Source organism: Nicotiana sylvestris, chromosome 9 (genome assembly GCF_000393655.2).
Source record: "Nicotiana sylvestris chromosome 9, ASM39365v2, whole genome shotgun sequence".
Classification (NCBI taxonomy): Eukaryota; Viridiplantae; Streptophyta; class Magnoliopsida; order Solanales; family Solanaceae; genus Nicotiana; species Nicotiana sylvestris.
The window spans coordinates 1,910,725-1,937,120 of record NC_091065.1 but is presented as its reverse complement, the minus strand read 5'-3'; the positions used below and the strand labels follow the sequence as shown (position 1 = coordinate 1,937,120).

At 36.3% G+C, this 26,396-nt stretch overlaps 1 protein-coding gene, 1 long non-coding RNA gene and 1 other non-coding gene across 3 annotated transcripts; all 3 read right to left on the bottom strand.

The window, feature by feature from the left end:
• Nucleotides 1–3,943: 3,943 nt before the first annotated feature.
• On the bottom strand, nt 3,944–5,319 carry LOC104226687 (uncharacterized). The gene is made up of 2 exons (XR_710895.2): nt 5,005–5,319; nt 3,944–4,143 (listed from the first exon to the last, which is right to left on the bottom strand). It is a non-coding gene; the product is annotated as an uncharacterized lncRNA (long non-coding RNA).
• A 16,108-nt stretch (nt 5,320–21,427) lies between these two features.
• Nucleotides 21,428–21,531, bottom strand: LOC138878824 (U6 spliceosomal RNA). The gene has a single exon (XR_011402598.1). It is a non-coding gene; the product is annotated as a U6 spliceosomal RNA (small nuclear RNA).
• A 2,810-nt stretch (nt 21,532–24,341) lies between these two features.
• LOC138876947 (uncharacterized) lies at nt 24,342–25,001 on the bottom strand. Its single transcript, XM_070156218.1, has one exon. It carries the CDS (start codon nt 24,999–25,001, stop codon nt 24,342–24,344), a length of 660 nt encoding a protein of 219 aa, XP_070012319.1.
• Nucleotides 25,002–26,396: the final 1,395 nt, after the last annotated feature.

The following is a 26,396-nucleotide window of genomic DNA, read 5'->3' as shown; positions in this document are numbered from 1 at the left end:
AAAAAATATACCGTCTAGGAGTTGAACCGGCGTCTGTACTGTGGTAGGATGCTATTCTACCTCTAGACCATGGGGACATTTTGGTTTAAGATTTTATTTTATTTTATTTGTACTCTTTAATTGCATTTTTACACGAAAGTAACTAACCGATTTGGTCGGTTTTATTAAAAATATAAAATTACTGACCGAAATCGATTATTTTTTTAAAATGGCCGGTCGAAATAACCAGTCGATTCAGTCGTTTTTTTTGAATATTTTTTAATTTATGTTACATAAAAACCAGACGAAGGTTGGTCCGTCTTTTAAAAAGTAAATTTCGCGGGATGCCAAAATAGTTTCCCGCTTTTTTGTGCTAATACCGAAGTTACTCAGTTACATAAAAAAAATTAAAAAACCAACAGACTTTGGTCAATTTTTCGGCTGATATTTTGACTGTCCGACGCGGTCAGTTTTAACCGAATTTCTAGTAATGAGTTATTAGGTTAAAATTTTTGCCATGTTACTAATTAGAACCCCGGAAGTTAATACTGACGGATTCATTTAAATCCGTCGAAGATAGCTAATTACCCCCACGGACATAATGCTTTCTTCTTTATTTTTCTGGAAAATGATATTGTATATCGGTTTTTAAAATAATAGTCGAATATATATATATAAATATTCTGTACGTTATATACAAAAATTATACAAATTTTATATAGTTTTTTGATTACCAAATGTAAATAATTTCTGACAAAGATTAAAAATAAAAAATAAAAAAATCCCTTATTTTTGCCGGAGTTCCGTTTTCTCCTTTCTCAAGAGATTTCCGATAGAATGTATATAAGTTGGTAATCACTAATATATTGGTAAAAGTCATTATCAATTTGACAATTAGTTTCTTCCACATTTATTTATTAAATGACACGGGAGTAATAATATTTATAAAGTATTCTCTATGTTCCAGTTTATGTGAATCTATTTCTTTTTTGGTCCGTTCCAAAAAGAATGATCACTTTCTAAACTTGGAAGTAATTTTGCTTAAACATCCAATTCTACCCTTAATGAGAAGCATTTATAACCACACAAATACTCTGGACCCCTTTTTGACTTGTTTAAGACCACAAATTCTAAAAGTCTTCATTTTTTCTTAAACTTCATGCCCAGTCAAACGGGTTCATATAAATTGAAACGGAGGGAGTAATAACCTTGTGATGACCCGATAGATCATCTTATGAATTAAAACCAAATTCTGTATTCCGAGTCCTTAAACCCTCATTTTCTCCCTCCTCGATTTTGCTTGCGCAATCCGAACGTGTTTCCGGAAAGTTTTTATGTTGAAAGTTGATAAAAATAAGGAATTTTGCTTAAAACCCTCATTTGAGCTGACTCAGGTCAACATTTTTGGTAAACGGATACGGACTCGTATTTTGATAGTCCCGGTGGGTCCATATCGAAATATGGGACTTGCAGGGCGTATGCCCAAAATTGGATTCGGAGGTCCCTAGCCCGAGTTATGAATTTTTGTTGAAAATTAAAAGTCTGAAAATTTATTTGTTTTTAAGAAATTGTTGATGTTTGATCTCGTTGGTATCGGGTCCATATTTTGGTTCCGGAGCACGGTACAAGTCCAATATAATATTTTTGACTTATCTGTGAAATTTTATGGGAAACGGAGTCGGTCTGACGTGATTCGGACATTCGGTGGTAAAAATAGAGATTAGCTTTCTTGAAAATTTTATTTGATTTGGTGTTCAATTCGTAGTTCTAAGTGTTATTTTGGCGATTTGATTGCACGAGCAAGTTCGTATGATATTTTTAGACTGGTGTACACTTTTGGTTTGGAGTCCCGAGGGCTTGGGTGTATTTTTGGATCTTTGGTTGAGAGACTAGTAAAGTTAAGAAATTTGGGAGTTTGACTATGGTCAACATATGGTTAAGGCGACCTCTTTTCAGTCTTTTGAGTGCGCGAGCAGGTGCGTAACGTGTTTTATGATTGAAATTTATATATGGTTTGTGTCCGGGAGGTTCCAGATGAGTTTCGGGGTGGGTTCAGATCATCCGGAGAAGTTTGGATTTTGCTGGTTTCTGGTGCGACACTGTTCATTCGCAATTGCGAAAATACTGTTCATTCGCAATTGCGAACCATTTATGACATTAGCGAAAACCTTGTTCATTCGCAAATGCGAAGTTTTGTTCGCAAATGCGATACATAGAGCTGAACAAAAGATGACTTAGACGGGATTTTTGATTCATTTCCCAAATTTTCAAAAGCTAAACCACAAGAAGCGATTTTCCAAAGAACCTTTCTTCCCCAAATCATTGGTAAGTGATCTTAAACTAATTTCTTTCAATCTTTCACTACTTTTTCATAAGATTCAACCAAAAATTTAAGGTTTTCATGGTGAAATTGGGGGTTTTGGGTAGAAACTAGGGATTTCGAAATTTGGGGATTTAGACCTCAACTTGAGGTCACATTCCAAAATCAATTATATATACGCGCTTGGGGTTGAATGAGTAATCGGGTTTTGGTTCGAATTTCGAGTTTTGACCAAGCGGACCCAGGTGTTGACTTTTTAAAAAATGGCCTAAATTGAATTCTTTGCAATTGTGGGTAGATCCTAAGGCTTTATTTAAATCGTTTGGTTGGTAAATTTCTAGATTCTTTTGGTCTATAGGCTTGTGTGAAGGGAAAAGCTGTGATTGAGCTGTGAGTTTGGTCGTTGGAGCGAGGTAAGTGTCGTGGTTAACCTTAGCTTGAGGGATTAGATATTATTTACCTATTTTCTACGTGTTTGGATGTTGAGTACAACGTATAGGTGAGGTGACGAGCACCTATGCATTGTTGTCGAGTCATAGCATGCGAGTGAGTCTTATTCTTGTAACTGTTGTATTCTTTGATTATATTGTTCATGCTTAAACTAGCTATTCGTTATGTTGAGCAACTCTTATCATGTTTTACGGAATTTGGTATTGATTGAGTATTGACTCAAAGTTAAGGCTGGTATTGTGGAACTAAATATTGAAATAAGACTGGTTCTTGATATTTCTATCTCTCTGTTGTTATTGTTTATTGTTTTGGTGAGGGAGAGTGTTAAATCACGAAGGGTGATGTCGTGCAATGTTTAGTGAGTGAGAATTAATGCACGAAGGGGGATGCCATGTCATTTCTTTTGTTTGTATGGTGAGGATGAAAGTTGTCGTGCATTTGTCTTTACTGTGTTTAATACTTTCATTGGTGCAAAGCATATTGTCTGTTGTTGTTTCTTTACTGTTACAGTTTTCTTTATCTTGTCCTCCCCTCAACATGTTTCCCCTCCCGTTATTATCTGTGCAGCTTCTATTAGTTGTTATTGTGCGCGTATATTGTTTAACTGCACATGTTTATGAATGTGTCTTGTCTTAGTCTCGTCACTATTTCGCCGAGGTTAGACTCGATATTTACCAGTACATGGGGTCAGTTATATTGATACTGCACTCTTCACATTTTGTGTAGATTTTGGTACCGGACCGAGTTGACCCTGAGTCTAGCTGCTGGCTTGATTTGTTTGGAGATCCAAGGTAGTCCTGTTGCCGTCCGCAGGCCCTGGGGTCCCCTTCTATGCATTTCTTTTACTGTTTCATTTGTATCGAAATAGTTGTATTTCCTTCAGACATCTTACTTGTAGCTAAATCTTAGTAGTTCGTGGATTGTGACACCAGATTCTGGGTAGTTGTGTATAAGTATTAAAGTTGTTATGGATTTATGCTCTTTTTTAGTTTACCTTATTATGGCTTATTTGATGTTTATCACTGAAAGCTTAAGAATTTAGCTTAATGATCTCTATCGTTGGCTTGCCTAGCAAGTAAAATATTAGGCGCCATCACGATCTCGACGGTGGAAATTCCGGATCGTGACAAGCCTTCTGATAAGCTAAAGGAGTAAAGGAAAAAAAAAAGAACTAAGATAATTTGAGACATAGTATTCCTTGCAATTAGCATCGAACATATATTCGTTCATCATAAAGTTGCACAAAAAAAACGTTACAAGTAATATTGAGGTAATATAGGGAACCACAAGACGAATTTTCTTTTCTCTCTATAAGATATTGTAGAAAATCAAAGGTCGAAACACCAAGGTAGTTTCTCTCTTATTAGACGAACCTTGACTAATCCATTAAGTACCTGCAATCCAACAATAAACACCTGCATGTAAGTTACGTATAAAGATAACGGTATATATGGTGCAATTAGAATTTTTGAGGGATACAATCCCAAATGCATCCATTTCGTCGTCCTTAGTGTTTGTTTAGAGAAAAATAAACGTGCTTGGTACGATATTTTTTGCTTACTAACTAAATAGAAGCGGATCCAGGATTTACGAAGAGGTGAATCCATAATATAAATTTTACGGGTTCAATCTTTAGTTCTTATTATTACACTTTTAGAACTATAAGTTCAAAATTTATTTATTTAATAGAATTTTTTTACATCTATATTTATACTTCGTGGAAAAAATATTGGAATTAGTTAAAATCATTGACTATATGCTACATTATTCACTCCTACTAGTTTTAATATACACATTTCATTTAATCATATAAGATTTTACGTTGTCAAAAGAAGATCAGAAATTTCAGTGTGTGAAAATTTTGAAAGAATAAACCAAAAAAAAAAATCTTAGTTAATAACAAGATTGATATAAGATTTGAATTCATAATTTTACTTAGCGAAGTGCACCAATAACCATCACATTGCATGATACTTTGAACTTAGGTGCACACACATATATTTAATTATTTTTAAAAAGTATAACAATATGATATAAGAGGTGAGCATGGGTTCACGATGCTCCATAGAACCCTCACCCTCCCAGATACGCAGGGGAGCATGGATTTACGTGCTCCATGAGATCCTCCCAGCGACCGATACGCCCATGTAACTAAACATATAAAAAATAAAAATAAAAAATCACTTATTTTACGAAAAAAATATTTTTCAGGAAAACATTTTGATCATACAAAACACACACATAGTGTAACTTACTCAACAATGTGGCATAACACCACACTTGAAGAGATCAGCAATGAAAATCTGTCCAAAAATAGAAGACCAGCAATAACGCTCCTTTTGTACAGCAGCATTCAGTGCTTTACAGCAATTTTGATTTTCAACACCACCATTGCAATGAACCAAAGCTTCCTGAAAATTAATTGCTTCTCCAAAAGCTCCATTGACACTAGAAGCCACAACAATACAAACCAACAAAATGGCTAAACTCAAACCCTTAACTGCCATTTCTCTGATCTTAATTAGCTTTCTGTTTTCTAGGGTTTATTACTACTACTACTAATAGCTCACTTTTGTTTATTAGGGTTTATGATTATACAGTGGTTAGTGGTATTATATATAAAAAGAAAAGAGTTGAAGTATTGGGAAATAATAAATGCATGCATAGATCTAGAGAGCGTCGGCAAGTTTTAATAATTTTGTTTATTTGGTTAAAGAATGATATGTAGACATGTAGTTAAGTATGGTAAGACAAGAGGGGTTGCTCTGATGGAAGACAAGAGGGGTTGCTCTGATGGTAAGCAACCCCCACTTCCAACCGAGAGGTTGTGAGTTCGAGTCTCCCCAAGAGCAATGTGGGAAGTTCTTGGAGGGAAGGATGCCGGGGGTCTATTTGGAAACAGTCTCTCTACCCTAGGGTAGGGGTAAGGTCTGCGTACACACTACCCTCCCCAGGCCCCACTAAGTGGGATTATACTGGGTTATTGTTGTTGTTGTTGTTGTTAAGTATGGTGCAGGAACTTAGCAAGTTTTCAGGTAGTATGGAAACTTCCTATTTAATTAATGAGAGCTTTACATAAATAGCCAACCGGATTCACTGTTTACTTCTTTTTAGTCGCTATACAAAGAATATATATACTAATTATATGAAGGTTACATATATACATATATTTATCTATATAATATACATCCGCCAATTATTTTAGTTAAGCGATTGGATGGGAAACATTTTAGGTTTAAATATAATTTTTTAACAAGTTAAATCATATTGATAATATAATTTTTTTTTTTGCACTAACTATATTATAACTGAGCTAATATTTGTTTACAGGGCGGAATGTTAGTGGACAGAGCTTAGACTCGGTTAAAAAATTGATCATATGCTATAGTAAGATTAAATAGTGGATCCAATTCTTAATTAGAAATTAGCAAAGGGAGTGAATCTTAAAATATTTCGTTCCCTTGTAGCTTTCTTAACGGATTGGCAAGATTTCGAAGTAGCTTCCATTTTATTACTATTTAATATTATTAGTATTAGTATTATATATTTTCGGGTTTTATAATGGTTAGATTGGATCAATGGATCTTGTCTCCTCGTCAGTTGACTAATGGTTGAAATAAGTTTTTTTTATATATATCATGCAGAAGACTACTACCCCTCCGTTTCAATTTATGTGAACCTATTTGACTGGACACGAAGTTTAAGAAAAGATAGAAGACTTTTGAATTTGTGGTGTAAAATGAGGCACGTATATTTTGTGTGGCTATAAATCATTGCATAAAGGTAAATTGTTTCCAAATAGGGAAAGAGGTCATTCTTTTTGGCACGGACTAAAACGGAAATAGATTCATAAACTGAAACAGAAGAAGTATTTTTTTTTTGTAAGTTGTGCTAGTGTAGCATATGCAGCGTACGATAGGGATCTCAATTCTCATATGAATTCTCTATCTTTTTGTTTCGAGATCTTTACACAAATAATTGGTCAAATGTACTGTTTATTTTTTATAATCGGTATACATTTATGTATAATACATAGATTTAATATATATATATATATTTATAACTATTTTTAGTTTAAGCAATAGAATGGAGAGCTATGTAGATTAATTCTTCTTTGTTTTCTTTGCTTTTCCAATTACATTCATGTATTGGCAGATTAAAATTACAATTACCCAACCGTTTAAAAAGGCAGCTCGGTGTATTGGGAAAAATTAAGTTCATATATGAAATTCATTGTAAGATGACACGCCATGACACGTGGACCGGCCAAAGGATGATAGCTGGCAAAGAATAATCAAAGAGGCACGAGCTTCAACAGGCACGAGCAGATATTCAGGGAAAACAAGAAAGATAAATGCTCGAACTTCTTTACGATCGAAGAGAATGAATCTGATAGCAAAAAAGATATAGATACGTATTGTTAGGCATTAAATACGGAAAACGTTAGAGAATCAGTAATGAATCAAATATGATTACCAATTGTAACGTTACATTAAATGTCATTAATTGTCAATAATGGCTCAATTATGACAGAAATAAAACATATTACCTAGAGGTAGTTATAAAAGGAGAAGACTGGTCATTTGTAAGGACACGAAATACTATTGAAATACATTGATTTACTTTGCATTATATTCAGTTATTATTTGTCAATTATTCTTATTTTTATTCGATTATTAGTAACCTGAGTTCTTTTAAAATAAGCTTTGACCGAAATCCCAAATTTTGGTTAAACAAATTGGCGTCGTTGCCGTGGATCTGATAATCATTTACTTTCTTAGTCAAATCCTTCATCAAAAAAATGATGAAGGATTTGACTAAGACTTCGAATCCTTCGAATGTCAATGACAATAACCAACACAATTTACCACCCCAAGATCCTCAACGTCAGGAGAATGATGCAAATGACAGGATCCCACTTCCCTCACTGCGTGATTCACAACGACAGTCACGATAGGGAACTCCAGATGGCTCTGAAACAAATAACGGGGTTGCAAACCAAAACGGATTGGAGGCGAATAAAAATGCTGGAGTTGCGAACGAACAAGCACTCGATGATGCTCTAAAGAATCTAATTGCTCAGCAAGTCAGTAATGCTCTCCGGGCTTTTACCAGCCAGTTACTAGTTGCACCACCAACATCAACTCCGAATCATAATACTTTGGAAAACCCACGTTCTGGGCTTGTTAATTCAGGCACTGGTGGAACTCCTAGCGAGTCTCATGATGGCGAACCAGATAATATAGTTAATTTTGATTTACAAAATTTAGTTCTAACCTTGCAGAAGCAGCTCAAGGAGCAAAGCGATCGCATAGAGCAAATACCTAGAGTACTGCCTGTGATCAAAGGAATAGACATGGATAAATACTCACAACAACATAGAAGCCTAGTGTTGCTCCTGTTCCAATCCCGAAGAAGTTCAAGATGCCTGATATCCCAACGTATGATAGCACAGCTGATCCACGAGACCACATGAATGCATTCACAACCGATGTGAAAGGCAACGATTTAACTAAACAAGAAATTGAATCAGTGTTGGTCAAGAAATTCGGTGAAACACTCATCAAAGGAGCATTAACATGTATTCTCTCTTACCCAAAAATTTTGTAAATTCTTTTGCTTAGCTTGCAGATTCATTTATCAAAGCGCATTGGGGAGCTCAAAATGTTGAAAAAAGAATGGAAGATATTTTCAAAATCAAGCAAGGAGATTCAGAGCTGCTTAAAGAGTTCATGGATAGGTTCCAGCGTTAAAGAATGACGTTACCACGCGTACCTAATAACAGGGCAGCTATGGCTTTTGCCAGTAATTAGAATGAGAAAAGCTTAGAATCCACGAGACGACTCAAGAAAAGTCTGCGTGAATTTCTAGCAACAACCTGGAATGATGTTTACAACAGATACAGCACGAAGCTAAGGATAGAAGAAGACACTATCTCCCGATCTCATAAAGAGGAGAAGGTGAGTTCGAGACGTGCAGAAACCGAAAAAAGGTCCGGTAAAAATAGATACGAACCATACATGGGCCCAGCAGGAAAAGACTCACGATCAAAGCAGGATAATTCAAAGTATGATCATAGATCGAGGAATAGAGAGTCGGGTTCATCATCGAGGTTTGGAAATGATCGAAACACACGAGAGACGCGAGATGATGATTGGAACTTGAAGGCAAGATTTGGTGGTTACAATTTTAATGTCAGCACTTCAGAGTTGGTAGCCGTATTAAGAAGCATGGGTGATAAGGTGTGGTGGCCAAAAGAAATGAGATCAAATCCAAACAGACGTAACCCTGATCACTGGTGCGAATTCCACAACGATCATGGTCATAAAACAAAATATTGTAGATTGCTACAAGGAGAAGTCGACCACCTATTAAAGCAAGGGTATCTCACCGAATTATTTAGTGAAAAAGGTAAGCAAGCTTACATGAAAAACAGGCACGATCCCCCTAAATCTCCTTATCCCAAAAGAACCATTAATGTTATAAGCGGGGGGTGAAGAAATCAACGGCGTGAATTATACAACGGCCAATAAAGTTTCCAAAGTTATAATTACCCACGGGAAGCGGGTCCAACATGTTTTGGAGGAAGAAAGTATTATATTTGATGATGCAGATGCGGATGGCGTGCTAACTCCACATAACGATGCGCTGGTAATATCTCTACTTGTACATGATCCTAATGTGAAACGAGTTTTGATTTATCCAGGTAGTTCCGTGAACATTATTTTGCTAAAAGTACTAAATAAGATGCAAGCTGAAAATAAGCTAGTACCTAAGGCACATATTTTGTCTGGATTCGACAATTCACGCGTTGTGACAAAAGGGGAGGTAACACTTACAATATTTGCAGAAGAGGTTGTCAAAGATATGAAATTTCAGGTGGTAGAGATGGAAATGGCTTACAATATGATTCTCGGAAGACCGTGGATCCACGAGATGGATGTTGTTCCGTCTACCTTACATCAAGTTATTAAATTTCCATCACCATGGGGAATACGTCAAATCCATGGGGATCAACAGACATCTAGGAGCATCAACTCTGTAGCAGATTCAAGTACGAAAAACGAAGAAAAGTAGCAATTATAGAATCCAATTAAGGATACCACGACACAAGCCTCAACTGAACAAGGGCGAACAGATGTGGACTCAAGGCCCGATTCCATTCAAGAACCAGAAGAAAATGAAAATATTAAAACAACGATTGAAGAACTGGAGGCTGTAGAGTTATTTGCACAATGGCCCGAAAGGAAATTCTACAGTGGGGCCAACTTAAGCCATGACATGAAAGGTGAGTTGATTGAATTTTTAAAAACTAATGTGGATTGTTTTTCCTGGTCCCATTCTGATATAACAGGAATACCCCCGGAAGTAATGACTCACAAGTTAAATGAAGACCCGTCGTATCCACCTGTCAAACAAAAGAAGAGAAAGTAGGGGACTTTCAAAAATCAGGCGAGTCAAGATAAGGTTCAAAAACTATTAAAAATTGGGTCTATCCACGAGATAAAGTATCCTAATTGGTTAGCCAATACTGTAGTACTACCGAAAAAGAATGGCAAATGGCGAGTTTGTGTAGATTATACCAACCTTAACAAAGCTTGTCCTAAAGATTCTTTTTCATTACCACATATAGATCAACTGATTGATGCTACTGTAGGACATGAATTGTTAAGCTTTTTAGATGCGTATTTAGGGTATAATCAGATCAAAATGGATATCCTAGATGAAGAAAAAACTTCATTTATAACAGACAGGGGGACTTACTGTTATAAAGTAATGCCCTTTGGTCTCAAAAATGCTGGTGTCACGTATCAAAGATTGGTGACCAAAATGTTCCAAGGACATTTAGGAAAAACTATGGAAGTCTGCATAGATGATATGCTTGTTAAATCTCAACAATCAGGGGATCATATATCGCACTTGTCTAATACATTTCAGATCTTACGAAATTCAATATGAAGCTAAATCTCGAGAAATGTGCATTTGACATTTCATCAGGTAAGTTTTTGGGTTTTCTTGTTTCTAACCGTGGTATTGAAGTAAATCCCACGCAGATTAAAGCCATTGAAGAAATTCCATACAAGCTTACAAATAAGAAAGAGGTGCAAAGACTAACGGGAAGAATTGTAGCCTTGGGAAGATTTATTTTCAAGTCGTCAGAAAAATGTTTTAAATTCTTTTCGCCTCTTAAAAAGCAAGACCAGTTTGAATGTTCAGAAGAGTTTTAACAAGTACTCAAAAACCTGAAAGCATACCTGTCAAAACCACTGTTGCTCGCAAAATCGAAGGATGGAGAAAGGTTACTTATCTATCTAGTTGTTTCAGAAGTAGCGGTGAGTGTTGTTTTAGTTCGTGAAGACCAAGGTAAATAGTCTCCAATTTATTATGTTAGAAAATCATTATTAGATGCGGAGACGTGATATCCTCAGTTAGAAAAGCTTGCACTTGCACTAATCATGACATCTAGAAAACTAAGGCCTTATTTTCAATGCCACCCTATTTCCGTAGTAACTACTTATCCATTGTGTAATATATTACACAAATATGAGTTATCAGGTAGGTTAGCCAGGTGGGCAATAGAATTGAGTGAATACGATATCATATATCAACCTAGAACCGCGATAAAATCTCAGGTGTTAGTAGATTTTTTGGCTGATTTTAGCCATGGGATACAACTAGAAGTTGAAAAGGAACTACGAGTGTTCAATGGGTCTAATCCGGGAATTTAGACCTTATTTACTGATGGCTCATCTAATGTAAAAGGGGCAGGTTTAGGGATTGTTTTGGTGCTACCTACGGGTGAAACCATTCGACAAGCCATAAAATGTCATCCTATAACTAACAATGAGGCAAAGTATGAAGTTTTGATTGTAGGTTTAGAACTGGCACGTGAACTTGGCATTGATCAAATTGTAATAAAAAGCGATTCGCATCTCATAGTTAATCAAATGCTAGGGACTTATACATCCAGAGAAGCGCGAATGCAACAGTACTTAGAGAAGGTACGAGATTTGGTTAGGCAATTCCAAACCTGAAAATTTGTGCAGATACCAAGAGAGGAAAATGTCGAGGCAGATGCCTTAGCTAATCTCGCATCTGCGGCAGATGTGATGAATAACGAAAATGCTTCTGTAATTCATTTGTTTCATTCAGTACTCGATCATGACAAAAATTAGGTAAATTTCAATAACTTAACCTGGGATTGGAGAAACGAGATTGTCGCTTTGTTGCAGTATGGAACCGTCCCTGAAGATAAGAAAAAGGCTCACGCACTTCGTAAAAAGGCTGCTCGGTACTTTTTAAAGCAAGACAATCTTTATCGTAAGATGTTCGGTGGTCCCTTAGCAAGATGCCTCGGGCCTTCTCAAACAGAATATGTAATGAGAGAAATACACGAGGGGCATTATAGAAATCACACAAGAGGAAGATCATTAGTAAAAATCATGATTAGGGCAGGCTATTATTGGCCTAAAATGGAAGAAGAAGCAGAAAATTTCGTGGCTAAATGTGATAAGTGCCAAAGATACGGTAACAACATGTATAGACCTGTGGAGTTGCTACATCCAGTTGTTGCACCGTGGCCTTTTATGAAATGGAGGATGGACATTGTAGGTCCACTACCACAAGCAAAAGGCAAGGTAAATTTTTTGCTAGTCTTACCGATTACTTTACTAAATGGGTAGAAGTAGGTGATTTTAAACAAGTACAAGAAAATGAGGTCAGAGATTTCATTTGGCAAAATATCATATGTCGATTCGGTGTACCAAAGAAAATTGTATGTGATAATGGCCCGCAATTTATAGGCGCTCAAATCACAGAATTTTTTCAAAGTTGACAGATCAAAAGGATTACTTCAATGCCTTACCATCCGGTGGGTAATGGACAAGCTGAATCGATGAATAAAGTCATTATAAACAATTTAAAAAAACGGTTGGAAGAATCCAAATGTAATTGGCCAGAATTGCTACCTAGTGTTTTATGGGCATACCGCACAATAGCAAAAACAAGCACTGGTGAAACACCGTTTTCACTAGTGTTCGGAGCTGAAGCATTGATCCCAGTGGAGATAGGGGAACCTAGCACGATATATACACAAGCGACTGAGGAATCCAATGAAAAAGAAATGCGACTAAACTTTGATCTACTTGAAGGAAAAAGGGAAGCTGCATTAATAAGGATGGCAGCACATAAACAAGTCATGGAACGATATTATAATCGGAAAGCTCGCCTAAGATATTTCAAGACTGGGGACTTCGTACTCAAGAAGGTTTTTCAGTCCACAAGAGCGGCTAACGCGGGAAAATTAAGTCCAACTTGGGAAGGACCTTATAAGATTCACAATATCGCAGGAAAAGGAGCATACGAGCTGGAAACAATGGATGTCAAGATATTACCTTCACATTGGAATGTCGTTCACCTGAAGAGATATTATTTCTAAGAAGTACTCACGGTCAGGTATCCTCATTTTAAAATTTTATTTTTGAATTGTTAAAGTTTTACAAACGATTTTAGATGATAGGCAAAAAGCTAACCCTTACTAAATGATGAATCACGACCTACAAGGCACGTGAAAGAGAATAAATTCCCGGTCTAGGGTTACAACTATTCTGATAGAAATTAAGACGGGTTAAGCAGTCTTCATCTATAATCGTATCTCCGAGTCCCGTATGTTTTATTCCTTTTTCAGGAAAAGGACCAAATAAGAGGAGTAATCAAGTGCCCGAGACTTCATACTTCAAAGCTCAAACACTTGGGGGACTATATAATATACATAGACATATGTATAAAGAAGGCAAAAAAGATTGAGAAATAATCAAAGTTCAAGTCAAAGCCCGAGAAGTTTACTCATTGAATGAGTCAAGTGCAGAGAAAAGTTACGAGCCAATAACATAAAGCCAAAGAAAACCTTATCATAGTTAGGTTAAAGGCAGTGTACAGAAACAGGTTATAAATAAAACCTTGTGTTTTGTTTTCTTTTTTCAAATCTGTTGTAAAGAAAACAGTTACGAGAAAGTTATAGAAATCATTTAAATACATGTAAAGATGTTATTTAAAACTTGACAAAGTTCAAATGAAAACTTTATCAAAGTTATTTCAAGAAACATGTATATTCCTATTTCTTTTATCGTACATTTACACCATTATGAAGTTGAGACGTCTTCTTCATTAAGTGTCGAATTTAAAAGGGCCCTCTTTTATAAAATTCATGATTAATTTAAACATTCATGAAGTTAAGAAAGTATTTTATGAAATAAAAGTGCAAATTATTTAATAAGTCCTTAAATATAAAGGCAAGAATGAGCAAAACAGAAGTTCAAAATAACTAAGTTAAAATAGAAAACTTCTTAATATTGAAAAGTTTAGACTAAGTATGAACTTAGTCATAAACTATGAGTCACTTATACAAAACGTCCCGAAAAAAGGTCTGGGGACTTGATGTTTTCAACAAACCCTCAAATGGGACCAAGGGTTATAACCACATTCCACCAAAAAAAGGGAGTCACATATCATAAACTTGTCACTGAAGAGTTGAAGAAGGAACCAAAGCAGGGTCATCAACAGCAGTAGACTCAAGTTGACTTGAAGGAGTTGGAACACTCACCATACCTATATCATCTTCAATATGTTCAGAAGTTTCAGCCACGGGAGAGGGAAAGTCTTGGCCTTGCTGAGTCTTTTCAATAGTTTCTCTTATTTTAGCTAACTCAGCTTCCAAGTTAAAGTTCTTTTCGCTAACTTCCACAAGGGTATCATGGCGAGTATTTAAAAATGCCCAACTCACTTCAATTGCGGTCTTATCCTCAAGAATTTCGTAATCTTTCTCCCATTCAGCAATTTCACTTTTAAGCTTTTCATTCTCAGCCAAGGCAGAATCATAAGAAGTTTGAAGAGAAGCACGTGAATTTTCTAAGGAACGAACCTTATCAGAAGACTCCCGGAGGTCTTCTTGAGTCTGAGTCAGAGTTTTTACAAGTTCACCGGCATACATTTCTTTCTCACTTAAGAGAGCCTTCAACTCTCTGATCTCTTTACTAGACTTGGAGAGTTGCTCGAAAAAAGATGTTTCGAGAAAATTCTTATATTTACCAGCTTGGTTTGAGGAAGCTTTTTCAACCGCCAACTCTGAAGTTAAAACCCTCAACTGCAGCTCTAAGGTGCACTTGCTTTCTTCTAACTCTTCTATGCCAATTTGAAGGCTTTCATATTGTTCTCTCCAGTTGTCTGCTTCAATTTGATACTAATACATTAATTGCTCCGTGTGGGAAACCCTCTTCATCATTTTTGTACCAACGAGGTTGAGAGAGAGAGATAGAGAGAAAGAGAGAGAGAGAGAGAGAGAGAGAGAGAGAGAGGGTAAGAACCATAATGGAAGAGTTGTGGCTCTCAAGCTTGGGTCTCTCGATTGGACCAATTAGGGGTTTCAATCACACATCAGCCCCTCCTGATTTTCTCAAAAGATTACCATTGGCAGGAACCTCGATGATAACTTGTTTCATAACTTCACTTCCACTTAAAGAACCAACCTCAGTGTGTTGAACAATTGTAGGAGGAACAGTGGAAGGATTCAAAATAGCCTGGGGTGGAGCAGCAACGGCAACAGTCACGGCTGGTAGAGAAGATGTCACAGGGACAGACATGGAAAATGAGGCAAGGGGCACTTCATCAGAAACTGGACCCAAACATTCATTATCAAACCAAGCGAGTAAAAAGTTGATCAATAGAATCACGAGCAGTCGCGGGGGGATCATCATCAAAAATCACCAAGGTAGCCTCAACATGCTCGGTTAGAGAAACAGAACGAGGGGGAGATGCTTCATCATCTGAAATAATGCGTCTTCTAGCCCGTGGTCTTTTACCCAAAGAACCCCCATCTTGTTCTTCCTCTTCTTCAGAGTCTTGACCAGAAGAAGCTTTCCTTTTTGATGAAGAACCCAAAATTATTTCTTGGGCCCTTTCCAAAGAAATTTTGGAAGCTACGACGTCCTCAGCGGTTATGCCTCGAATGGGAAACCCTGACAAAAAGAAGGGTCAAAATAATTTCTAAGAAAAGAAGTGAACGGAAATACAAAAGATATAGAAAACACTTACCGTGAGTTTTCACTTTCCAACCAAACCGATGAGAAAGGTTTTTCCAGGATCTACCTTCCATTGGAGCAGCACTTAACAACTTTCCTAACCTACCACGGAAATTGAAATTTCATCAACAACTCCCACGGTTGCTGAAAAAGAAGAGGAAATTAAATGGCGACCATCAAAATTGAGAAAGAGGTATGAGAAAGTTATAAAAAGAAAACTCACGTGCAAAATTTCACTTCTCAGGAAAGGGAACATTCTCGTCACCCACTAAATCAATAGTGGGGGCAGTAACAAATCTGGCATACCAGTTACGGTCCTTATCGGCTTCTGGACTGACCAGAGCTCTTTTACTTCTCGCTACTAAAGTAAAGATTCCTTGACGAAAAAGTTTGGGAGAATATAGATGGATCAAATGAAAGAACGTAAAAGGCATTCTAGCCATGTTGACCAAATGCCTCAAGCAAGCAACAACCCTCCACACGATGGGGCCAATTTGTCTTAAGCAAACATCGAAAAAGCGACAGAATTCGATGATAACAGGATCAATAGCATGTTTAAAATTCAACGTGAAAGGGTATGTATAAACAAAAGAAAACCTAGTTAAATAAGAAGTGATTCTTTGGTTGGCATTGGGGATTATAATGGGGAAGTCATGACTCCAATGTCAATCTCTACGAACTACAAAAATCAGACCTTTAATGATCTGAGTCGAGTAAATGTCAGCACGATCTAATGAAGACATTTGGTTTCTGATGGACTCTCTATCATTGTAAAAAGATAATTCAGCAGGAACAATTTCATCCATTAAAGGTTCACGAAAAGGTTCAGTGGGTTCTTTAGTCCTAGATGAAGATCTTTGAGAAAGAGAGCCTCTGGTTCTAGAAGGTAGAGTAGAACTCGTCGAAGGAACAGAAGGACCTCGAGAAGATGAAGACCCTAAACTACGAAGTCTTCCTCCTCTCCTACTTCTAACAGGAGCAAGAGGAAAGTTGTCAACAATGGGGACTCTCTGAGTGTTAGGGTTTGAAGAAGACATAGTAGTACGAGGAAGAAGAAAAACATAATTGAATACTCTAAACTTTTTGTAAAAAAGACAAAGGTAAAAATTATATTTATAGTCAGAACCAACCGTCAAAGAAAAGGCACAATGATGGAAACGTCATAATGAGAACTGTTATTCGTAATTGGTGAAGCTATAAAAAAGCCTTAAAAGATGTTGAAAGATTGCAGAATCAACCAGGAGATGCCACGTGTCATAGGCATTAAATGGAAGTGACAGATGAAGCGACAGTTCCAGAGAAGAGTTAATAGCGGAAAATATTCCCGCTTTAAATGAGATCCACTTCCCAAATATTCTATTGATGAATAAATGGCAAGTGGGGGGACTATCAGTATTGGAAAAAATTAAGTTCATATATGGAATTCATTGTAAGATGACACGTCATGACACGTGGACCGGTCAAAGGATGATAGCTGGCAAAGAATAATCAAATAGGCATGAGCTTCAACAGGCACGGGCAGATATTCAGGGAAAACAAGAAGGATAAATGCTCGAACTTCTTTACGATTGAAGAGAATGAATCTGATAGCAAAATAGGTATAGATACGTATTGTTAGGCATTAAATACGGAAAACGTTAGAGAATCAGTATTGAATCAAATATGATTACCAATTGTAATATTCCATTAAATGCCATTAATTGTCAATAATGGCTCAATTATGACAGAAACAAAACGTATTACCTAGAGGTAGCTATAAAAGGAGAAGACTGGTCATTTGTAAGGACACGAAATACTACTGAAATGCATTGATTTACTTTGCATTATATTCAGTTATTATTTGTCAATTATTCTTATTTCTATTCGATTATTAGTAACCTGAGTTCTTCTAAAATAAGCTTTGACCGAAATCCCAATTTTTGGTTAAACACCCGGTGCACTAAGCTCCCACTATGTGCGGGGTCCGAGGAAGGGCCGGACCACAAGTGCCTATTATACGCAGGCTTACCCTGCATTTCTGCAAGAAGCTGTTTCCACGAATTATCCAACCACTTAAACTAAAAATAATTGATGGATGTATAATATATGTATATTTATATCTAATATGTATATTGTCATGTATAATCATATATAATTAGTGTATAATTTATATATACCAAATGGAAAACGTAAACAATGAATTAAACCAACTATTTATGCAATAATCTAAAGCTTAATTATGTCTTTGCGCCTTTCATGTAAATAAGGTAGAATACATTTGGCAGAGAATTCTACGAGATTTGCTAATTAGCTCAATAGTGATATGATCAATGTATATAATTAAAAGTCTACCTTTTTTGCCAAAAACAATTATGACAATCACGTAGAGTAAACGCACTAAGTTTAATCAGGTAGCCTTAATTAGTGAAAACTAAAAATCATGATAATGTGGTAGAATTTGTATCGATTGAGTAAATAAAATAAATTCGAAAAGGTAGCATTAGTCAAATCTAAAAATTATGGCAATCTGGCGGTAGAGTTTGTAAAATAATACGGTAGATTAAATAGAATAATACTATTGATAAAGTCTCTTAATTAATAAAGTTTTACATTATCCCATTTCCACGTTAAATCAGATTAATGAAGTGCCATTAGTGAAAACTTTTTATGAGGTATTATTATTGAAAACTGAAAATCATAACAATTCAGTAGAGTTTTTGAATAAAGAATGAAATCATACTGGGTTGTCATAAACTTGTCTGCTGCCTATGTGAAACATATTTTTTTCTCTTCGTGATTCGTAACTTTGAAATTATGACAACTCTATCAACTAATTTGTCATAATTTGTGCATGGCAATCTTGAATTGATTTACTTGGAAAATGTTTATGGAGCATCTTCATGCATTTTAATTAGTTGTATCATCTTTTTTCCAGACCAATCTTGAATTAATTTTGGTTGCTTTTTCTGTCATCTCTGTCGCTCAATCTTATATAATTTATTTCATTAAATGTGCATCTATACATATGGGGTCATTTCTGTAATATTATCAATTTTGGGATAATATTTTAAGAACAAAAAGTCGCTATTGAATCAATCTCGTTAAAATAGCACGGTATAGCCAGTTTTCGGACTGGTCATTTAAAAATAGCCACTGTTTACGAAGTTAATGAAAAATAGCCACTATTTTACCGCAACAGAGACCGGTCCCGCATAATATACAGGAGTTCAAGCATACTTATACGGGAGACTGGACCGGTATACTTTGCTGACTCCTATATAATATACGAGAGACTGGAGCACCGGTGCTCCAAACTCCAATATATTATATTGGACATTTATACTTGCTGGAACTCCAGTATATTATGCTGGAGTTCTAGTGCACTTATGCTGGAACTCCAACATATTATGCTAGAGTTCCAGCATAGTTATCCTGGAACTCCCGTATAATATGTTGGAGTTCAAGCATACTTATGCTGGAACTCCAGTATAATATACGGGCATATTTTTCGGGCTTTGAATAGTATTTTCGCTCAAATTTATCTTTACATAAAAATTGACTAAATTTCGATTACTTTTGAAATTGAGTTATTTTTGAATAATCAGTTATAAATCTAGCTATTTTTAAATTTCTCCCATCAATCTCTCAATGAATTCTTCATTGATAACTTGGGCTCAAGTGTAAAACCCATGTATATATGTTACCTGGGCCTGAAATGAAACAAGTTTAGAAGATGACCGAGCTTGCAGTACCAAGCCCGACACTTCTTCTCCTAATAGGTGAGGGAGAAATTCAAAAATAGGTCGATTTACAGGTCGTCATTTAAATTTTTACTTCCCGTAGCAAAGGTAAATATCTTATTTAATTTAAATAAATACCATTTAAAAAAATTATATTCTATAGATACCTTTTAAGGTTTATAGCAAAATATTTAATTTTGGTTACCTCCTAGCCCTAAGCCACTAAATACGCTAATCGGTTACACTATTTTCTTTCTCTCTCTACTTTGATACGTCCCATTCTCTTTCCCCATTCCGTTAAAATTTCCGATCTCCTCCTCTGAAATTGCTTCGGCTCCCGCATCCGACGACTGCCAAGTCCACCGGAACTCTCCCATTTTGTCTTGCATACCGCCGCATTGTAACCAAAATTTCTCAAATATGCCATTACATTCCTCTGGAGTATCGATTTATTCGATTTTGCACATGAAAACACTTCCCATGCCTTAGTAATACAGGACGCCAATACATTACGATACCAATCGAGATCGCTTTGGCCATTGTTTTCAGGATAACCGAAAACGAGATCGGAAAAACTAGGAGAAACGACATCATCATGAACGGCGTGAGCGATGTGTTCGCTTTCGCTGCTGAAGTAACGGAGGTCATGTTTATCACAACTAGGAGAAGTGACATCATCATGATCGGCGTGAGCGCTGTGTTCGCTTCTGCTGCTGAAGTAACCGAGTTCATGTTTTTTCTCATTTGTATTTCAATGTATCCCTCTGTATTCTATGTATTTCATTGTATTCACTATCTCGCTATACACCATGAATGTATTCATAAGTTTTTTTTAATTAATATAATTTATGTATTCAGATGTATTATATAATTTCTCTGAAGATTGCTATGTTTTTAGGGTATTTTTCGGTTGAGAATCTTTTTTATACAAGGAAACACAAAATTTGTGTGTTGTAATTGAGTTTGTTGAGTTGTATTAGGAGTCTATTATGTTAATTGATTCACTTTCCCTTTTAAAAACAATGTAATCTCCCACATAAAATGTATCTATAATCCGTAATATGACAAATGGTATCTATAGATGGCTAACTACTACTAAAAGATAGTGCTTTATGAAAATTTCCCTTTAAAAATAGTCATTGTTTTAAAAATAATCGAAACTTAGCCACTTTTCATATAAAGATAAATCTGAACGAAAACACTATTCAAAATCCGGAAAATACTCCAGCATAATATACTGGAAGTTCATACATAGGTACACCAATCTCCAGTATATTATGCTGGAACTTTTCGTGTTGCAGCAAAATAGTGGCTATTTTTCTCTGGCTTTGCAAATGCTAGCTATTTTTCAATAATCAGTCCGAAAACTAACTAGCCCGTGCTATTTTTGCAATAGGTGAATGTGTTGAATTCTACTATCACCTCTACTCGTATAAATTATTAAGAAAAATATACTTTAATTTATTTAATTATATTTTGAATGTCTACTGAGTGTTGGCTTGAATCTTTTGATGAAAAAATATGTCACTCTTTTTATTTTTTTTTGCTGACAATAGATTATAGTGGGACTTGAACCAGCACCTATATCTGATTTGATACAATATTAAATTAGTGATCACCAAATTTTAAAGTTTTAAACATTTCGAGAAATCACAGCTAATTATATCTTAAATAGTGTGAAATTCGCTTATAGGTAGTTTTGACGAAGAACTAAGTGTACTACACCTTAATAACAATATATCATAAAATGAGAATCAAGAACAGACTTCTCATTGGAGTTGAGATAAAATGATTAGAATATCTAGCATGGGATCAGGCATCATAACCATGTCAACAATGGAATTTGACTTCTACGGATTTGAGATCATCATATCCTCTAACTGCATTTATTAGATCATTTCTTGATTTGTGCATGCCAGCCCTGCATAAGAGTTATGCTAATTTTCTCTGTATTGTTCCAATTTTATCAATTTCCCAAAGAAAGAAGTTCGTAGACGAACTTTTTTGGTGAAACAGAAAGCTTTTCACAAATAAACAGAACGTTTTACAATTTATTTCCCCTGATTTCTTCTCCTCTTCCTCTATCTTTCTATATCATTCCTATACTCTCCTGTATTCTTTTTTCATTGTTTCCTATACAATTGATCTATCCGCTCTCTCTCCTTCCTACTGCATTTTTTGTTTAACAGTGGTACTATTCTGGCTTTACATTCTTTCTATATCTGTACACACATTCATGCTTCCTGGTGTAGGTACCCTTTGATTTCACAGTACTTCATTTCTTGCCCACCATATCTTGTATATTAGTGCTGCGATCACTGCTGTTACAAGCTCCCTGCATTTCTTCCCATGGACTCTACGAGTTATTCTTCTCCATATCCCCTTTAAATCATGTTTTGTTGTCCCTCTCTGTATCCATACCAGCAACCTTCTTAGGCATTCCTCTGATAATTTGCACTCAAAGAACAGGTATTCCACTGTTTCTACTTGGTTCCCACATATCAGGCATCTACTATCTTGGCATATCTTCAGCTTTAGCAGTCGTTCCTTTGTCAGTAACTTCCTATGCATTGCAAGCCAGCTAGTAAAACTGTGTTTAGGCACATTCATCCGACTTCATACCCCTCGATACCATGGCTGTTTCTCTACTTCTCCTTTACACCATTGGTATCCACTTCTCATAGTATATTTGTACCCCCCCCCCCGTGTTAGCCAACCATTGTTCACAAATCTAGCAACAAATTTATCCCTAATGGTACAGATTTTCTTCCAATACCAATAGCTGTCGTTTGGAGGTTCATATTGCCACCACAACTGATCCTTTATATATACATGATTGACCCATTTCACCCAAAGTTTGTCTTCCTTATTTGCTATATTCCATACATATTTCATCATTGCTGCTTCATTCCAAACTAAACAATCCTTTATCCCCAATCCTCTTTGTTGTTTTGGCCTACATACAATGTCCCATGCTACTAATGCCATTTTGGTTGAATTCCCTTTTCCATCCTATAGAAAGCTTCTGCAGATGCCTATTATGTTTCTTAAAACCTTTTTTGGGAGGATGAAGATGAAAGCCCAATATGAGTGCACTTGTATCAATACTGAATTCTCTAGCATCACCCTTCCAGTATAGGATATATTTCTTGTGCCCTATGTTCTAACTTTGGTAGCCATCTTCTCCACCAACATTTCACAATTTGTTGTTGATAGCTTCCTAGCAGATATTGGTACCCCCAAGTACCTGAATGGTAATGCCCCTCTTTGATAACCTGTAAGCTCACATATGTCCTGAATGCATTGTTCCTCCATGTTTGTACTGTAGATGTTTGATTTTGCTGCATTAGTGTGTAATCCTGATGCTCTTGAGAATGTTTCCAGCCCCCTTAGGATCATTTCCACAGATTGTCACTCCTCTTTACCAAAGAATAACACATCATCCGCAATACATAGATGGTTTAATTTGAGCCTCTACATTTGGTATGAAACTGGAACCCTTTTTGATCAGTGATGCATTTCATAATTCTTGATAGGTATTCCATGCAAATTACAAATATGAGGGGTGATATTGGGTCCCCTTGCCTTAGCCCTCGTTTGCCCTCAATGTTGCCATAGACTTCACCATTCACTGCTATTGTATAGTGAGTAGATGTGATAAAAGTCATCACCCACTTTCTGAATTATTTAGGGAAGTTAAGAGCATGCAACATCTCTTCCACAAATACCCATTCCATAGTATCATATGCCTTCCTTAGGTCTACTTTAATTAGACAACTTCTAGTTGTATTCTTCCTCTTGTACAGCCTCACAGATCTTGGTATATCAATATATTGCGCACTATATTTCTTCCTTTCACAAAAGCACTTTGATTAGGAGAGATTATCCCAGGTAGTACTTTTTTAAGCCTATTGCATAGTATCTTCGAGATCACTTTGTATAATTGCAGCAAGCAATTGGTCTATAGTCACCTACTGCCGTAGCATGAGTGCTCTTGGGGATAAGAGTTATCACAGTGTTGTTGACAATTTTGAGCATTCTGCCTTCTCTAAAGAACTCCAGAACTCCACTTTGTACATCTATACCGACAATATCCCAATAGTCTTTGTAAAACTGGCTTCCAAACCCATTCGGACTTGGAGCTTTATCTCCTGCAATTGCCCATAGAGCCTCCTTCACCTCTGTTTCTGTGAAGTCTGCTGCCAATTCATTCCTCTGCTCCTCTTTCACTGTTGGCCCATATCTTATAATCTGGCTATTTACGTGATCACTTCTCTTTATTTCCCTTCCCAGCATTTCTGTGTAAAATTCTATAAATGCATTTGGAATCTTGACTGGATCATCAATGTCACGCCCTTTCATGTCCTTGATGTGGAAAATTGTGTTACTGTTCCTTCGAGCTTTCAATAGACCATGAAAGTATTTAGTGTTTAGGTCCCCCTATCTGAGCCATTGTGCCTTAGCCTTTTGTTGCAAGAACATGTTCCTTGCCTTTTCCCATTTGCTGCATTCCTCATTTAATCTTACTTCCTCATTGATTAATGCTTTATTTCTAGGGTCCTTATGTACTTTGATTTGACATTGTTGAAGGGTATTTAGTGCTTCCTCTGCTCTTTTTTCAATGTTGCTGAATCTCTCCTTGTTGATTTCCTGTAAGGTGCTCTTGATTCTGTGTAGTTTCCCCACCAACTGGTACATTTGCGTGCCCCTCTTGTTTGTTTTCTAGTTGTCTTTTATTCTTTCTTTGAAATCCCATGTCATGCTCTACATATTGATGTATTTGAAGCTTCTTTTTTCCTACTGCCCACCTCCCTCCCAACTAATTATGCCCGGGGAATGATCAAATAGCCCTGGTTGCATGTAATGGACCTCTGATGCTGGCAACTTTGTCATCCATTCAAAGTTGACAAGGACTCTGTCTATTCTGCTTAGTACTCTGCTTCCTCCTGGTTGTTTGTTGCTCCAAGTATAGAAGGCTCCTGAAGATCTCATGTCTTGCATTGAGCACTCCTCCATACATTTTTTAAACTCCCTGATTTCTGCCATAGTAACCAAGCTCCCCATTCTTTCTTCAGTACTCAAGATGCAATTAAAGTCCTCCGTTATTGCCCAAGACCCTTTAATTTGTTGGTGTATACTCTTGTTATCTTTCCATAGTTGCGTTCTCATGCTTTGATTGTTAAACCCATAGACTATTGTAATATTGAATTGTTTTCCTGTCCCTCTATGTTGGACCATATAGTGTATAAGTTGCTCAGTTACACTTGTCATATTGACATCATTTACTCCAGGTTTCCATACAACCCATATCCTCCCTGCCGGATGCTTTACTAAGTTCGTAGTAAATGACCACCCAATGCATAGATTAAGAGCAGCTTGTTGTGCCTTAGCTCTCTTAATCTTTGTTTTCAGAAGACCAAATAAGTCAACTCTTTGGTTGTTCATAAACAGGTTCATTTCCTTCTGTTTATATGACTTACTCAATCCGCTGACATTTCAGAAGCCTATTCTATCCATTGGATGAGGGGTTGTCCCCATCCTGCCCTTTTCCTAGAGCCATCTCACTCCCTTTCCCTTTGTTTTTCCTGTTCTCCACCACATTCCCGTCTGCAACTTCTGTTTTCTGTTGTTGATGGTCCTCTAGTGTTGCAAAAGAGTTCCCAGTTCTGATAACATCCTGTTGTATTCCATCCCCAGCTCTTCCCCTTCCTGTATTCTTCCATGTTCTAGATGTGTAGACGAACTTTGAAACCAGCTATACTTTCAATCATAAGTTGTTTGCAATTGTTCATAGGGAAACAAAGAAACAAAGATAGTCTTTGAAACCCGGATTTTTGCCCGTTTTCCAGTCAGTTGTACCATATGTTTTCAAGTAATTAATTCTTCAAATGTTAATTGAAATGTAACACATATATATTCTAGTAATCACTTATACGTAGGTAATTGTCAGTTTGAGAAGTTTACTACGTTTTTGTGAATGGCATGTTGGGTTTTTTGGCTCAAAATAGTATGAATAGGAAATAGAGGGGAAAATGAGATTTTGAATTTTCCTCATTTACAAAAGAACATTGTCGTATATTGGCAGAGGAGAAGATATTTGGAGGGCTTATATACAATTGCACTTCTTCTCACTCTTAAAGAGTTGAGAAGACGGCAATAAGTCTCGCGTCATCGTCATCGCTTGCTCGAATTTGGCTTCGACTTTGGTCAACTAATATGATTCACAGATTTATTTGTTAATATTAATGTTTTATTAACATTTAATGGCCGTTTTCGTAGCGGTAATTTAATTTTTTTCTCCGATTTTATTTTGCATAAATAACGTTTTCATAATAGCCGTTTACGCGAAAGGCCACCTGAAAGAGTTGCACCTATTCGTTTGAAGTCATCTTATTGGCTATAAATACCTGGCCATTCCCTCATATTTTCTTGACGAAAATTCTGAATTTTCTTCTCCGTATCTGCTTTTACTTAGTTTTTGTTTTCAGAATATATTTTCAAATATATAATTTGAACTTATTATTCCTTGCAATTAGCACCGAACATACATTTACTCGTTATAAAGTTAGTACAAGACACAACTTTTTTTTTCTGTCAAGACATAATGGAAAATCAGAGGTCAAAGCACAAGGCTGGTCTCTTGTTAGACGAAACTTGACAAGTCCGTCAAGTGCCTGCACACCAAATAACAAATAACACACGTAAGTTATACTACAAAATAAAGCTATAGTTAATTGAGATTATTGGTCATACAATATATACATGATTGGACAAAAAATTAAAGATAATCACACCTAATGACACAAGGATAGAACAAGCGAAAGTCTTTTGAAATGAGACCAAATATAAAAC